Genomic DNA, 16696 nt, shown 5'->3' with positions numbered 1-16696 from the left:
TGTGGCCAGAGCCACTGGGGAACTGAACTTGTCATTTTGTTTAATTTAAATTTAAGTAGCCACCATATTAGCACAGATCTGGAGCCCACAGGGTTAACCTGCAGAAGTGGACAAGTGTAGACAGACAAGCGAACATGTCTCCCCCGACACCATCTCTGTGTTCTTTAACAGGGCCGTGCCCAAGTTCATGAAGAGGATCAAGGTTCCAGACTACAAGGACCGGAGTGTGTTCGGGGTCCCACTGACGGTCAACGTGCAGCGCACAGGACAGCCGTTGCCTCAGAGCATCCAGCAGGCCATGCGATACCTCCGGAACCATTGTTTGGATCAGGTGAGAGTGCTGTCTGCTGGTCTGCACACTCAGGGGAGCTCGGATTGCGTGCAGCTTCTTCTAGTTGTGTGGTGTGAACACTGCATCCATGTGAATGTACGCCACACTTAGTGTTGCTCTTCCGACAGGTTGGGCTCTTCAGAAAATCGGGGGTCAAGTCCCGGATTCAGGCTCTGCGCCAGATGAATGAAGGTGCCATAGACTATGTCAACTACGAAGGACAGTCTGCTTATGACGTGGCAGACATGCTGAAGCAGTATTTTCGAGATCTTCCTGAGCCACTAATGACGAACAAACTTTCGGAAACCTTTCTACAGATCTACCAATGTGAGTGTCCTTTGATCTTAAGATTGTTGGCGTCGGGGAAAAATAGGACCCACTGAAGCTTGTAGCCTCCCTAATAGCATTCTTTTTTTTTTGAGATGGAGTCTCGCTCTGTCACCCAGACTGGAGTGCAGTGGCGTGACCTCGGCTCCCTGCAACCTCTGCCTCCCAGATTCAAGCAATTCTCCCACCTCAGCCTCCCAAGTAGCTGGGACTACAGGAGGGCGCCACCGCATCTGGCTAATTTTTGTATTTTTAGTAGAGACGGGGTTTCAACACATGGGCCAGGAAGGTCTCGAATTCCTGACCTCAAGTGATCCTCCCACCTGGGCCTCCCAAAGTGCTAGGATTACAGGTGTGAGCCACCGTGCCTGGCCTTGATAGCGTTCTTTTGACAAGAGGGTCTGCATGGTGACCTCTTGGAAACCCATGTCATCACTTTCTTCCTTGCCTCCTTGTTTGTGGAACAGGTTTCTGTATAGTTACTGAATGATGCGAAAATAAATTTCCCAGTCTCTAATGACTGATGCAATTGTACATTTTCTCCAGCAGATCCAAGTTAGGCTTTCATTCGTTTCTAGAACAGTGTTATCTGAGCACTCAGATAAAGATCAGGTACCAAGATCTCTTTCTCTCTCCACCTTGTCTACAGAAATTTCAGTTGCTTCACCTCCCTCTTGCTGGGCTGTTGGATTTAAAATTTCACAGGTCTGTGTGTTTTATCTTGCTGTAAAATGAATAAATAATCTTTTTCTGTTATTCATCTCAGTTTCTGCCAGAAATACTTGGGAAAACAATACCCATACCCTTCTTACTTTTATGTAAAGCTTAAAGAAAACAGTTGTCTAAATTAATGATCAAGATCAGGATTATGGCTTTTACAGCCTTGTGTTTTTCTTGGCTCAGTGCGGTATTACAGCAATGTAATTTAAAAGCAGCCTCTCTTAGCGCTCAAATTGTCTCTAGGACTGGCACAGTGGACTTTATTTTATGAGAAATGGAGCTGGTCTGGATTATTTCATTAGTTGTTTCATCCTTTCATATTTTATAAAAACACAGGTCACATTTTCCTTGCCAAGGTATTTGTTATGTGTTGTAACCATGGAGCTGTTTAATCAGTTTGTCCTATGGAGCTACATTTGAGTGACTTGATTTTTCCACCACACGCTCTTTTAAAGAGTTGTCTATTCAAGGAGACCTGAAGATTGGGATCAGCATTTTCTACATGTAGATTGTTTATGGGTTTATTTGCATTTGTATGTATTTGCATATTCATATGCATTTTTATAACAGCCTCTCAAGCTGCTTTCTAAAAACTTAAGATATTACTAATTCAATGTATTCTATGTATTAATTAAACTGAATGTTTTCAGTTCAATTTAGTTCAGAACTGAATATTTTAGCAGCTTGCTTTTCCCATTTCAAGAATGAACAAATCAGTTAAACTCATGAAAATCTCCAGAGATACTGAACATTTTGTACTCAAGGCTGAGAGATCTCCGTTCTTACATTCTTGTACATATTTCAGATAAGATTTTTCATCGACACTAAACCAAAGTGTATAGTGTTTTCAGTAATTGAGATTGGTAAATTAGGGATTTTTTTTTTCTCATGCTTCGTTTAGAAAAAACTGTTCTGTAAACTAAAAGAACAGGCATCCTCTAGAGCCAAACTCTGAGGTGGATTTAAGAGTGTTTGGGTATCGTGGGTGTTTAAAATTTTTTTTACTCCTTCAAGAGGCAGGAAATACTTGAGGGTAGTGACGCCAGTGGCAATTCATAACTTTTCCAGTATTCACCTCTAGTACACTTTCTACAAGTGCTTGTTCAGTACTGGGCTGAGGTATTTGATGCCGGTATTTGCTTTGGGACATTTCCTTGCAATATCCATGCAAATTCACCAAGCTGATGGGGAAAGTGCTGGTGTCGTGCAGATGTGCCCAAGGATCAGCGCCTGCAGGCCATCAAGGCTGCCATCATGCTGCTGCCTGACGAGAACCGGGAGGTTCTGCAGACCCTGCTTTATTTCTTGAGCGATGTCACAGCAGCCGTAAAAGAAAACCAGATGACCCCAACCAACCTGGCTGTGTGCTTAGCGCCTTCCCTCTTCCATCTCAACACCCTGAAGAGAGAGAATTCCTCTCCCAGGTACGGGCTGCATGGGAGGTGCGTACACAGAGGGGGCAGCCTGCATTCTTCTAGGACTCTCTGTATTTGTGGTTTTGTGGGAGTCTTTCCCGAAACAAGGAAGAAAGTTAGACCGCTGTATTAGTCCGTTCTCACACTGCTAATAAAGACATACCTGAGACTGGTCTATTGGTGTCCATGAGAAAACAGTCTCACTGAACTTAACCCCCACAGACTAAATCCATCCAACTGATCCTTTTCCTCAGCTCTAAAGGAACTTGAAAAGTATTTCTTAGCTAGAGGCCTGGGGCCTAGTTATGCTAGTGAAGGTTAGGTTGCTTCTGAAAGTCGTACAGTGTTTAAATGTATGTTTAAATGTTCTGAGACAGAAGGAACTATTTAAACAGCCTGTTGTCCAGGCTGGAGTGCAGTGGCGCAATCTCAGCTCACTGCAACCTCTGCCTTCCAAGTTCAAGCCATTCTCCTGCCTCAGCCTCCTGAGTAGCTGGCACTACAGGCATGCGCTACCATGCCTGGCTAATTTTTGTATTTTTAGTAGAGACGGGGTTTCACCATGTTAGCCAGGCTGGTCTTGAGCTCCTGACTTCATGATCCACCTGCCTCAGCCTCCCAGAGTGCTAAGATTTACGGCATGAGCCACCGTGCCTGGCCACATTTAAATAGTTCTTAAAGTTGACTAGGGTAATCCAACTGCAATGGGATACAGAACTAGAGATGAGTAGAGGAGAGAGATCAAATAAGATGAAGCAAAAGCTCAGGGAAACAGTGGACTTAGCCCTCACCTGTGGGAGGGGGCCTGTGTATTCAGGCAGGTAAAGACGGTGACACCATTTACTCCAACTCCCAGGGACTCCTTTCCCACACTTCTCAGAAGCTGCTCCCCTACCATGCAAACGCTGCCCCTACAAGCTGTCCTGTTCCCAATAGGAGCCTATTTAATAAAATGGTTGTAATCATGTTGATTTCATCAAAAGCATATCTCTTTAAGGTTTTTTGTGTGTTGTTGACAAAACTCTGAGATACTCTGGTAAGCAAAGTAAAAACACTCTTAATGAATTTAACAATAAACAGGTTCCAGTGAAAACTTTTTTTTCTCTTTTCTTTGGGTTTCCTGGAATAATACGTGGATGAAAAATATATAAATATTTGAACTGTTCCCCTCCTGTATTTCTTCTATCTAGGGTAATGCAAAGAAAACAAAGTTTGGGCAAACCAGATCAGAAAGATTTGAATGAAAACCTAGCTGCCACTCAAGGACTGGCCCATATGATCGCCGAGTGCAAGAAGCTTTTCCAGGTAAGGAATTGAGAAGGTTGGCTCCTTTATTAAGGATAATGTGAATAGGTACAAAGTCTCAGGCTTGATACTTGTTCATGTCTTACCTGAAGACCTTTTCCACAGCTGGAGATGGTATAAATAGCCGAGAATGTCTTATTTACATATATTATAATGTATCAGCTAGAGTTAATCATGCTTAATGAAATTGTCCCTTTAGTTAGAAAGGAAAAGCAGCTGGGCGTTGTGGCTCACGCCTGTAATTCTAACACTTTGGGAGACTGAGGCTGGTGGATCACGTGAGCTCGGGAGTTCAAGACCAACCTAGGCAACATGATGAGACCTCATCTCTAGAAAAATATTTAAAAATGAGCCGGGCATGGTGGTATGCACCTGTAGTCTCAGCTACTTGGGAGGCTGAGATGGGAGGATCACCTGAGCCCAGGGAAATGGAGGTTGCAGTGAGCCAAGATTCTGCCATTGCACTCCAGGCTGGGTAATAGAATGCGACTCTGCCTCAAAAAAAAAAAAAAAAGAAAGAAAGAAAAAGGAAAAGAAAAAAGGCAACAAATTATCTGGAATTAAACTTCTGTATTCACTTCCATATCTGAGAAACCTGCTTTGATCAATGTAATTCACTCCCCCTACTGTAACTTTCCAAAGAAGAACTTACATGGGAATAAGATTTCAGATACATTTATGGAGGTGATCTATTCATATCCTCATGGTACCACGTGAGGACAGCATTATAGCCCACCTCTGGCAGAAGGATGCCTGCGCTGCTTTAAGGACCAGGCCACTGTTCCTGCCCAGCCTTTTCCACTGATGGGCATTGAGATTGAGTACAGGTGGACTCACCTCCTTTCTGTCTGTCATGTTCCGCACAGGTTCCCGAGGAAATGAGCCGATGTCGTAATTCCTATACTGAACAAGAGCTGAAGCCCCTCACTCTGGAGGCACTCGGGCACCTGGGAAATGATGACTCAGCTGACTACCAACACTTCCTCCAGGACTGTGTGGATGGCCTGTTTAAAGAAGTCAAAGAGAAGTTTAAAGGCTGGGTCAGCTACTCCACTTCGGAGCAGGCTGAGCTGTCCTATAAGAAGGTAAGGCTTCACCCTGTTGTCGGCTAGTTGAGTCCAGGCGTCAAGGCTTGGGTCCATCAGAGATAACATGCTTTTGCCAACTAATCTCTCTGGGGATCTGTAGCCCACACCCTCCCTTGTAGATCTGGGCACCCGGGGGAGTCAGATTCCCCTGGTGAGAGTGGAAACTGGGCAAAGGAAGAGTAATTTTCATCCCGTGTAACACTTGGGAGAGGATTTCAACTATTTCTAATGAAGTCCTTTGGTTCTACAGAATCACACTAGACTTCCCTAGAATGTTTTGCTAATGGCATTGAGCTGTGGAACATCCTATGACACGCTTCGATTTTTCCATAATTTGGTCAGAAACCCTTTGCACTCTGTTCTTAGTTAGTGTTCTCTTGGCCCTTTAATGAGCAGGGATCCTTAGGGTGAAATTAATTCCAGTTAGGACTAGTAAACCTCTTGAGGGCAGAGGCATCTTGTAAGGCTCAGCAGGATAGGTCCATCAGAGGTATATGTTGATGCCGCCTCTACCATCTTGAAAATAAATAAACAATGGGAGTAGGCTGGGTGGCCTTGCAGGCTTTGGAAATGAGTGCAAATGATTGATTTTTTATTTTTTGAGATGGAGTCTTGCTCTGTCGCCCAAGCTGGAGTGCAGTGGTGCCATACCGGCTCACTGCAACGTCTGCCTCCCGGGTTCAAGCGATTCTCCTGCCTCAGCCTCCCAAGTAACTGGGACTGCAGGCACCCGCCACCATGCCTGGCTAATTTTTGTATTTTTAGTAGAAAAGATGGGGTTTCACCATATTGGCCAGGCTGGTCTCGAACTCCTGACCTTGTGATCTGCCCATCTTCGCCTCCCAAAGTGCTGGGATTATAGGCGTGAGCCACCACGCCCGGCCAATGACTGATATTTCTTTTTCTTTTTTTTTTTTTTTTGAGACGGAGTCTTGCTCTGTCGCCTGGGCTGAAGTGCAGTGGCCGGATCTCAGCTCACTGCAAGCTCTGCCTCCCGGGTTTACGCCATTCTCCTGCCTCAGCCTCCGGAGTAGCTGGGACTACAGGCGCCCGCCACCTCGCCCGGCTAGATTTTTGTATTTTTTTAGTAGAGACGGGGTTTCACCACGTTAGCCAGGATGGTCTCGATCTCCTGACCTCGTGATCCGCCCGTCTCGGCCTCCCAAAGTGCTGGGATTACAGGCTTGAGCCACCGCGCCCAGCCTGACTGATATTTCTTTATTGCATGCACCCTGATACAGGTCCCAGGAAAATAAAACAAATGTCATAATTTGTTTTGTTTTGTTTTGTTTTGAGATAGAGTTTCATTCTTATCACCCAGGCTGGAGTGCAGTAGTGTGATCTCAGCTCACTGCAAAAGCCGCCTCCTAGGTTCGAGTGATTCTCCTTCCTCAGCCTCCCGAGTACTTGCACTTACAGGTGCCTGCCACCACGCCTGGCTAATTTTCGTATTTATAGTAGAGACAGGGTTACACCATGTTGGCCAGGCTGGTCTTGAACTCCTGACCTCAGATGATCCACCCGCCTCAGCCTCCCAAAGTGCTGGGATTATAGAAATAAGCCACAGCACCCAGCCCAAATGTCATAATTTTGACCAGAGTTGACAACAGCTTTTGTTCACTTTCTGGCTTGCTCTTAAAGCCAGGGATAGCAGTCTATTCAACTCAGATTTTTTTAGCCCCCCAATATTTATATATTGATTATATTGTTTATATGATTTATATAATCAATTAACATTGATTATATGTGACTAAAATTGTTAGTCTAACTAACAATTTGACTTCAAAAACTAGGTGTGTACGGATTGCCTTGGCACTGAGAAACATATCCTCTTTCCAGGTGAGCGAAGGACCCCCTCTGAGGCTTTGGAGGTCAACCATTGAAGTCCCTGCTGTGCCAGAGGAAATCTTAAAGCGCCTACTTAAAGAACAGCACCTCTGGGATGTAGACCTGTTGGATTCAAAAGTGATTGAAATTCTGGACAGCCAAACTGAAATTTACCAGTATGTCCAAAACAGTATGGCACCTCATCCTGCTCGAGACTACGTTGTTTTAAGGTGAGCACTTCCAAATTGTTTTTTTGTGACAAGGATGACCCCATATATGAACCAAGCCTATATGTCACTGATCTTACAAGATGGTATAATTATTTAAAGTAGAGGCCAGGCATATGATGGCTCACACCTTTAATCCCAGCACTTTGGGAGGCCAAGACAGGAGGATCACTTGAGGCCAGGAGTTCAAGACCAGCCCGGGCAATATAGCAAGAGCCTATATCCGCAAAAAATTTTTAAAAATTAGCTGGATGTTGTGATGCATGCCTGTAGTCTTAGCTACTCGGGAGGCTGAGGCAGGAGGATCCCTTGAGCCAGGAGTTTGAGGCTGCAGTGAGCTGCGAGTATGCCACTGTGCCGCAGCCTGGGCAACAGACCAAGACCTTGTTTCTAAATAAACAAAACAAAACGTATGCCTCCAGAAAAGTAGTGAACACCTTCAAATACGGAAAACAGATCTACATTTATTCTGGCAATGTGTTCCTCACTGAGAATGGTTTGAAGTCCTTGGTAACTGAGCTTGGAAAGAGAGGCGCCTTCCAATGAATACACTCATTGGTAGCAGATTTTTGCCCCTTTTAGGATAGATTTGCTTGTCAGAAACAGCTAGTGAATGAATAAGCCAGGAAATAACATTTGAGTCCCAAGGGAGATGTGGTTAAGGCTGATTTATGTGTAATTCATAAATTCTCTTGAGATATTACTGAAAGAAGAATTCCAAAAATCTTTGAGGAAATGTCACGTTGGAAGTCCAGACCTTTTCAAATAGCCAGTGCTCCTTTAGGTGTCTGTGTTCCAAGACATTTGTGAAATAGGAAAAAATGGTTTTAAGCTACACTTCAGATTGGCTCTTTTTTCAAAGAGGAGACTGTCGGAGCACATAAACCTTCTGTAACAGCGGCTCTGTACAGAGTTCCTCATTCGGGAGTCCTTGTATAGTGTCTTCGTGCATATAATGCTGCTCTAACAGAATGTCACAGACCGGGCAATTTAGAATGAACAGATATTTATTTGGCTCATGGTTCTAAAGGCTGGGAAGTCCAAGATCAAGCAGTTGCATCTGGTTGTTTGTTTGTTTGTTTGTTTGATTTGGGGACATGGTTTCATTCTGTCACCCATGCTAGGGTGCAGTGGCACGTTCATGGCTCACTGAAGCCTTCAGCTCCCAAGCTCAAGCAATCCTCCCCCCTCAGCCTCCCAAGTAGTTGGGACTACAGGCATGTGCCACCACACCTGGCTAACTTGTTGATTGTTTCTGGTGGAGACATGGTTTCACCATATTGTCCAGGCTGGTCTCAAACTCCTGGGCTCAAGCGATCCTCCTACCTCAACCTCCCAAAGTGCCAGGATTACAGGCATGAACCACCATGCCCAGCCTAGTGAGGGTCTTCTTACTGTGTCCTCCCATAGTGGAAGGGCAAAGAGAGGGCAGGGGAGAGCAAAAGAGAAAATGTGTAGCTTTAAGCCATTTTTATTTATATATTATTTATATATTTATTTATTTTGAGATAGAGGGTCTCACTTTGTTGCCCAAGTTTGAGTACAGTGGCATGATTACAGCTTATTAAGCAATCCTACCACCTCAGACCCCCGAGTAGCTGGGATTCCAGGGGCACACCACCATGCCTGGCTAATATTTTTTATTTTTAGTAGAGATGAGGTCTCACTATGTTGCCCAGGCTGGTCTTGAACTCCTGATCTCAAGCAATCCTCCCTCCCCAGCTTCCCAAAGTGCTGGGATTAAAGGCGTGAGCCATGGAACCCAGCCTCAAGCTCTTATAATTGGCATTAATCCAGCTCCCATTAGGCCCCACCTCCCAACACTGTTGTATTGGGGATTCAGTTTCCAGCACATGCTTTTTGGGGAACACATGTACACCATAGCAAGTAGTTTAGAGGATGCCATTTACCTAGGCCTGGGTCACACAGCACAGCCACTGAGCCTGACCCGTCACCCCACTGCAAATAGTGAAGAGTGAAGCACAATTTTAAACTTGGCTTCTATGAAATTGCATCATTTCCGCCTCTGGTTTTGTCTCTACAGAACCTGGAGGACTAATTTACCCAAAGGAGCCTGTGCCCTGTTACTAACCTCCGTGGATCACGATCGGGCTCCTGTGGTGGGTGTGAGGGTGAATGTACTCTTGTCCAGGTATTTGATTGAACCCTGTGGGCCAGGAAAATCCAAACTCACCTACATGTGCAGAGCTGACTTAAGGTATGTTCTGATTCTGATTTTTTTTTATATGGTGAGGGTCATGAAGGAAATTCAGACTTTTTGTCTAAAGCAAAGAATGCCTTAAATGAACACATCATTGTTTCCTGGTGACTTCATGAAGAGTGGTGTTTATAAAGTAGCATTTCACGTTTGTTGGTCTTCCAGCAACCACTTCCTAATTTGGATCCCTTAGAAAATGTAGTTCTAAAGCAAAGCAAATATGGTAGCTCGGCCATGAATTCAAAGCCACAGGAAATGATAGATTTTATGCATTTGAACTAGCAAACAGTTGTTTCTCATTTTATTTCCCTGCTTTCTAACTTAAATGATTCATCTGCTTTTCTTTCTTTTCTCTGATAGGGGCCACATGCCAGAGTGGTACACAAAATCTTTTGGACATTTGTGTGCAGCTGAAGTTGTAAAGATCCGGGATTCCTTCAGTAACCAGAACACTGAAACCAAAGACACCAAATCTAGGTGATCACTGAAGCAAAGTAACCGCTTCCACCACCTGGGTGTTTGTTTCTAGAACCTTTGCCAGTCCTTGAAGAATGGGTTCTGTGTCTAATCCTGAAACAAAGAAAACTACGTGCTGGAGTGTAGGAATTGACTATAGCAATTTGATACATTTTTAAAGCTGCTTCCTGTTTGTTGAGGGTCTGTATTCATAGACCTTGACTGGAATATGTAAGACTGTGCAAAAAAAAATGTATTTGTATTCTTATTCAAATTGCTTCTGAGAAGCAAAACTCTTTAAATACATTATGGAAGATAATGAAGATACTTCATTCTCTCGTGATACCGGTGTATGCGTACCTGGGTCGCTTTATTTGCAGTGTGTTGAGGGACTGGTGTATCCACTGGAATAGCTGGTACTCTTTGACGTGTTTTCTCACCAAGATGAGCAAAGAAAGGTTTGCACAGAGGAGTGTGAATGTGTGTTTGTTGCTGGTTGAATGGCAGTAGATGTCTAAGATGGATTCAGTGTCTGGCACACTGAGACACCTCCAAGAAGGAGATTGATGCGTCAGGTTCAGTTTAACCTGGAATATCTGACTACCCATGAATCCACCCAGAAAGGGGGCCCAACACCCTTGTCCGTTTATGCCTTGTTTTTTTTTTTCCATGTTACTAAGCGTATTCCTTCTCCACCAACCTCTTTTGTACTTTGATTGTAATAGATTGGCTCTGACACCCATTTCAAATGCAGTTTATTTTTAGACCTGATTGCAAATAGTGATGTAGTTTTAACCAGTATGGATTAGTTCAGGGATGAACTGCTCCCTCCGGCCTTACTGACTGTGATCCACAGGGTTTTGTTTTGTTTAAGTTGAGATGTAAAAACTGAACATGATAACACTTACTCTTAAATCAAGCATCAAAACGTTTTCCCTACTAGAATTCTTTGCATTTTTGTGTTTGTAACAGAAACGCTTTAAGACACTATATTTGGGAATATAGGAAACTGTGTGGCCCAAGGAAATCCCTGTAAATTTAACCCGCCTATGAAAGGCTTTTTCCCTGCCTTTGGTTGTTAACAGCATTCCTGAAAGCCACATGTGTTTATTAATTGGGTTTGTTGTTATCAATAGGTTTTCTGGTTTTATGACTTTTTGTCTTATTTTATTTTTCCTATAGTTCTTTCTTTTTTTTCCTTTAGAATGCCCTTGAAATATATTTAAGTGGTAATGAAAAATAGGAATCATAGTAAAAAACAACAACAAGAAAACCAACTCAAACCAGTGAAGGTTTTTAGAAGGATGGTCTTTATTCAGGTTTTACTGTAATGGTAAGGATTGACTCAAGAGACAGTATTAGTAAATTTATTTTGTATGGATCAAAAGTGAATAATGTATGAATGAGAGTTGTAAGAAGGATTTTTATTTTGTTGTAATTTAGTTACCATTTTCAGTGTTATTTCAAAGGTTCTTTGAAGAATTTCGGGGCAGGGGGTCAGATTAGAGTTTTAAAATTTGAGTATTTTGGATATCAGTGTTCCTCGTGAAGATATACTTGGATATTCAATTTTGATGGCTTCCAGATTTGTAAGATTGTATGTTGTATATACCATTCTATTAAGAAACATGTCCACTGTGCTTTCAAACATAGATAAAGCATGATAAAGATTATTATTTAAGATATACTTGTATTTATACCTCAGATATTCTTTTGGGTTTTGTACCTCAAGGCTTTTTCTCCTTATTGTAAATACACTTTACGTGAATACAGTCTAAGTGAAGAAAATAAATAAAAGGAAGAGGTTTATAACTTGCTCTATATCTGTACAGAATATAATCAATAAGTGCACTATTAAATGTTTAAAGTAAGGGAAAAGTCTGGTCTGCCTTCCTTAATATTGCATCTCACTCCCGCCCTTAAAACCACACATTGCAAAGCATAGCATTTTAGCATCAGCTACAATCAAAAGAGCGATTTGCTGAAGGAAAAATCGGACTGCAAATCATTCCAAGGCCAAACTGCAACTGAGCCACCCACTCCCAACAGGAAACCCTGGTGAAGGTTCAGGAAGCACAGAGATTCTCTCCAAACAAAGGTCCAGTTAGGAAACGACGCTGAGAGGATGACGAGAACGTGCAACAGCAGAAAGATGCTCGCAAGCAGAGTCAGGCTCGCCGATGAATGCCACAAAAAAAGGTCTCTTTCCCACTATTTAATTTGACAAGAGAAAAATTTGAAGGATATGAACATTTTCAAGAACTCTGCTGAGGTCAATTACAGCGCCATCACAACTTATTTGTGTGACTAATTGTCTAGATTGTAAGCTCTTTGAGGGCAGGGCTCGTCTCCTACACATCTTTATAATCCCCTGCAGCAGCTTTCAGTATTTTGTACTTGTAGGCACCTAATAAATTTATTATTTGCTAAACTGAACTGATTGGATTAGCTTGTTATTGCAAAGGGAAGAGCATCTAGGATCCCGAACATCTTAAAGCCTCCTTTTCATTCATTGCTGATTTTCAGATGACAGAGACTGGAAATTGTCCAACTTCATGGGATCTTAAGTTTTAAACTGAAAACGGCAAATTATTTAACCTGATGGAGTCTTAAATTTAAACTGATGAAGGTGACATAGATTATATAGATACTATGGCTACTGATTTTAAACAGGTTGTGATGGCATTTTAACAAATCACATGTCTCACAATGTGATGTCTATCTTAGAAGAGGTTGTATTTCAACAAATATTTACTTTGGGCATAGAAAAAGGTCGGGGGTGGGGGGACCCTAACCTTATCATAATTTGTTTTGTTTTTTGTTTTGTGGTTTGTTTGTTTTTGAGACAGCATCTCACTCTGTTGCCCAGGCTGGAGTGCAGTGGTATGATCAATGCTCACTGCAGCCTTGACCTCTTCGGCTTAAGCAATCCTCCCAACTCAGCTTCTTAAATAGCTGGGACTGCAGGTGCATACCACCACACCCAGCTAATTATTGTATTTTTTGTAGCGATGGGGTTTCACCATGTTGCCCAAGCTGGTCTCAAACTCCTGGACTCAAGCGATCCCCCATCTCGGCCTCCCAAAGTCCTGGGATTACAGACATTAGCCACCATGTCCAGCCTTCCCCTTATCATTTTTTAAAAGACACACACATACACACATCAGGGAAGTTTTTTTTACTTGGCTCTTCAGACCTGGTTTGTTCAAAGCGGTATAAAATAAAGATCAAAATGTCTTAGACCTGAATACCTAATACTTTAGTTATTTGAAGAGATCAGGAGTCATTGGTTCCTAATAGTTTACAAGGTTACCAAGATGGGAGTAGCCACCCTCGCCCCCACTGTGGGTTTGGATTGCTCTTGTCACACCACCTACTACGTGCTTAATGCATTTTGTCAGTTTTTCACTAGCTATGTACCCCACACTGGAGATCAAGCTGTGAGCAAGGTCAGCATCACTCTGCCCTTGCAGAATTAAAATCTGTCCTCACAGATTTTAAAATAGAAATGTCAGTGCCGCGTGGTGAACACGAGGACAGTTTCCTACGCACTCAGGAGGAGAAGCGAAGGGCTTAACAAAGCTCAAGGTAATTGCTTTACACACTCCAAGCATCCTATCTACCAATTTAATGGAATAAGTTGGGCAAATCTAACAACATTACATGATTCTTTAAGAAGTTTGTTTTTCAGGGCTGTGGAGACAACTGAAATTTTTGAAAAGTAAGATCTAAAGAAAAATGAAGGAAGACAATCCGATATAGGTACTTTCCAACACTACTAGGTAGGGGAGTGCAGAAAGAGAGGGGTGATAGGGGTGTGGGGGATTTTACAGCTGCATTCATGTGTCTTTACAGCACTTTTATCCTCTTTTCATATGCTTACTTAAGCCTCACATGCACCCCGTGAAGCCTATGTGTCCTTACCACTCTATAGTCAGAATATGACTTAGAGCAGGTGTCCCCAACCCCCAGACTACAGACAGGTACCTGTCCCTGGCCTGTTAGGCCACACAGCAGGAGGCGAGCAACAGGCCAGTTAGCATTACTTCCTGCCTGAGCTCCACCTCCTGTGGGATGGGCGGCATTAGAATCTCATAGGAGCGTGAACCCTATTGTGAACTGCACATGCAAGGGATCTAGGCTCCACACTGCCTGGGATCTGATGATCTGAGGTGGAACAGTTTCATCCCAAAAATCATTCCCCAACCTCTTCTGTGGAAAAATGGTCTTCCACAAAACCGGTGCCTGGTGCCAAAAAGTTTGGCGAGCACTGGCTTCAAGAGTTAGTGACTAATTAAAGCCCCCAGACCCAGAAGAACGAGAACTGTGATTCCAGCTCACATCCACGTTCCTCACACCATCTGCTCTTTGCTGATCGCTCCCTAATCTAGAGGCAATTTCTCAGCAAACCAATCCACCATGGCTGCAGGATTAGAATCAGGAAGAACTAGGAACATGAAAGTCCACAACAAAATAGCTTCTGTGAATGGAAAATAGAAACTTGGGACACCAATTCACTCTGCCGAAAGAAAACAATTAAGCTGAGAGCTGATCATGCAAGAAACTGCCTTTTTCTGTTGTTCCTAAGCAGATACCTACAGATAAAAGGTTAAATATCTGTGGAGATAGCTACTCTATATTCACATTACCTTACGTGAAATGCCCATTTACTGAGCACCAGACAAAGATATAATTGACTATTCCCCTACCTGCTCTTTAAAAAAAAAAAAAGACAGAGTCCCACTTTGTCACCCAGGATGGAATGCAATGGCACAATCTTGGCTCACTGCAACCTCCACCTTCCGGGTTCCAGAGTTTTTCCTGCCTCAGCCTCCTGAGTAGCTGGGACTACAGGTGCACGCCACCATGCCCGGCTAATTTTTGTATTTTTAGTAGAGACGGGGTTTCACTATGTTGGCCAGGCTGGTCTCGAACTCCTGACTTCAAGTGATCCACCTGCCTCGACCTCCCAAACTGCTGAGATTACAGGCATGAGCCACCATGCCCAGCCCCCTACCTGCTCCTTTTCTCTTGCAACTGGTGGATTTAGTAATATCCTCCCTTTTTCCCCCTCCAACCAGCTTTTCCCCTTTAAATACTGAAGCCTCAAAATCATCTTTGTAGAAATTCAAATGCCTGTCTTCCAGGCATTGGCCTTAACCTTGGCAAAACAAACATCTACATTGATTGAGACCTGTCTCAGATACTTATTGGTTTATGCCACCTTAGTCAGAGTCCCAAGGAAATTCTGTCACCCTGTTACTGAGATGACAGGAGAATTTAAATCGGTGAAGATAAGTAGGAGGAGAAAGTTTCATTTCGGGTTGATAGTTGAAAGAATTTGTAGTTCTGTCTAGCAAATCAAATATATGATTTGAAATGTACAGACTCCGCTTTTCCTCCTTGTGACACATAGGACTTGATTCTCCCCTTGTGCAAGAACAGAACAGTTAACGACAAATGTGATCTGATCACAGCCCACCCATTCCCTCTTATCATGCATTTCTTAGTGAGTACACAGGAACATCACTGACAGGCTTCTTAACTTGCAACCCAGGACCAGAATATCAGTCTTGTGACTCTTTCTGCAACACTTCATAACGCCCTCCCCACCACACAAGAATATCCGGAAGTGCTACGGAGATATTTGTGAAGGTGCTTTGAAAAGCCAGGGTTATTCAGCTGTAAGGGAGCACTCAGGAAAGCAAAGTGGAACCGAGCCCAGCTGCTTTCCCTCCCCTGCTCGTTGAAGCATACATTAATGACTCTAAAGCAGAAATCCCAAACAATGAGATCATGGCATGCATGTCATCTTGGTGTTCCATCAGGATGCAATTTGCCTAAGGAATTTAAATTCCATTTGCCTAAGGAATGCAAATTATAACAAATCTTAAAAAGCCTGTGGCAGGAAAAGCTCAGGTAGGTCTGCACAGTTGCAATGAGTTTGGGCCCATTCTCTAGGGGATGGTGAGACTTGCAGGCAGGGAGTTTGCTAAATCATGTTGGTAGCTGTAGCCCAAAGTAATTATCTTTGCTGTGTATACACAGCTCCCATGAGAACAGCTGGCTTGTCTGTCCGGACTCAAGGCTGTGTTGACACCTATAGTAATAAACACCTTTCTGTACAAAATTTTCAACCATTGAATTTTTTTTAAAGGTGGGGGGAGTTCAGGGCTAAAAGTGTTACAACTCATAAGGGCTTCTCATTTCCTTTTCTCTCTCTCTCTCTTTTTTTTTTTTTTTTTTTTTTTTTTTTGAGGTGGAGTCTCACTCACTCTGTCACCCAGGCTGGAGTGCAGTGGCATGAACTAGGCTCACTGTAACTTCCTTCTGGGTTCAAGAGATTCTCCTGCCTCAACCTCCCAAGTAGCTGGGATTACAGGTGTGCACCACCATACCCAGCTAATTTTTGCATTTTTAGTAGAGACGAAGTTTCACCGTGTTGGTCAGGCTGGTCTCAAAGTCTTGACATCATGTGATCCGCTCACCTTAGCCTCCCAAAGTGCTGAGATTACAGGTATGAGCCACCGCGCCCAGCCTTTTTCCTATTAAGATACAAAACGGTGGCCGGGAGCAGTGGCTCACGCCTATAATCCCAGCTCTCTGGGAGGCCGAGGCAGACAGATCACGAGGTCAAGAGACCGAGACCATCCTGGCCAACATGATGAAACCCCCGTCTCTACTAAAAATACAAAAATTAGCAGGGCGTGGTGGCGGGCTCCTGTAGTCCCAGCTGCTCGGCAGGCTGAAGCAGGAGAATCACTTGGACCCAGGAAGGTGGA

At 43.4% G+C, this 16696-nt stretch overlaps 1 protein-coding gene across 7 annotated transcripts in view; it reads left to right on the top strand.

Annotated features, from left to right (window-relative positions):
• The window catches only part of DLC1 (DLC1 Rho GTPase activating protein), a 440905-nt gene extending 428555 nt beyond the window's left edge, over positions 1 to 12350 (top strand). For all 7 annotated transcript variants that reach the window (XM_033225795.1, XM_033225844.1, XM_033225805.1 and 4 more), the window contains 8 exons: positions 172 to 331; positions 460 to 658; positions 2589 to 2802; positions 3984 to 4098; positions 4965 to 5183; positions 7026 to 7243; positions 9285 to 9458; positions 9819 to 12350. In XM_033225795.1, the coding sequence (XP_033081686.1) occupies positions 172 to 331; positions 460 to 658; positions 2589 to 2802; positions 3984 to 4098; positions 4965 to 5183; positions 7026 to 7243; positions 9285 to 9458; positions 9819 to 9939 (1420 nt within the window). In that variant the 3' untranslated portion in view covers positions 9940 to 12350. The remainder of the gene's footprint in view (positions 1 to 171; positions 332 to 459; positions 659 to 2588; positions 2803 to 3983; positions 4099 to 4964; positions 5184 to 7025; positions 7244 to 9284; positions 9459 to 9818) is intronic.
• The last annotated feature ends 4346 nt before the right edge of the window (positions 12351 to 16696 follow it).

This window comes from Trachypithecus francoisi, unplaced genomic scaffold (assembly GCF_009764315.1).
Source record: "Trachypithecus francoisi isolate TF-2019V2 unplaced genomic scaffold, Tfra_2.0 Contig01440, whole genome shotgun sequence".
NCBI classification, from domain to species: domain Eukaryota; kingdom Metazoa; phylum Chordata; class Mammalia; order Primates; family Cercopithecidae; genus Trachypithecus; species Trachypithecus francoisi.
The sequence above is the reverse complement of the archived record's forward strand: the minus strand, read 5'-3'. Positions and strand labels throughout refer to the sequence as shown.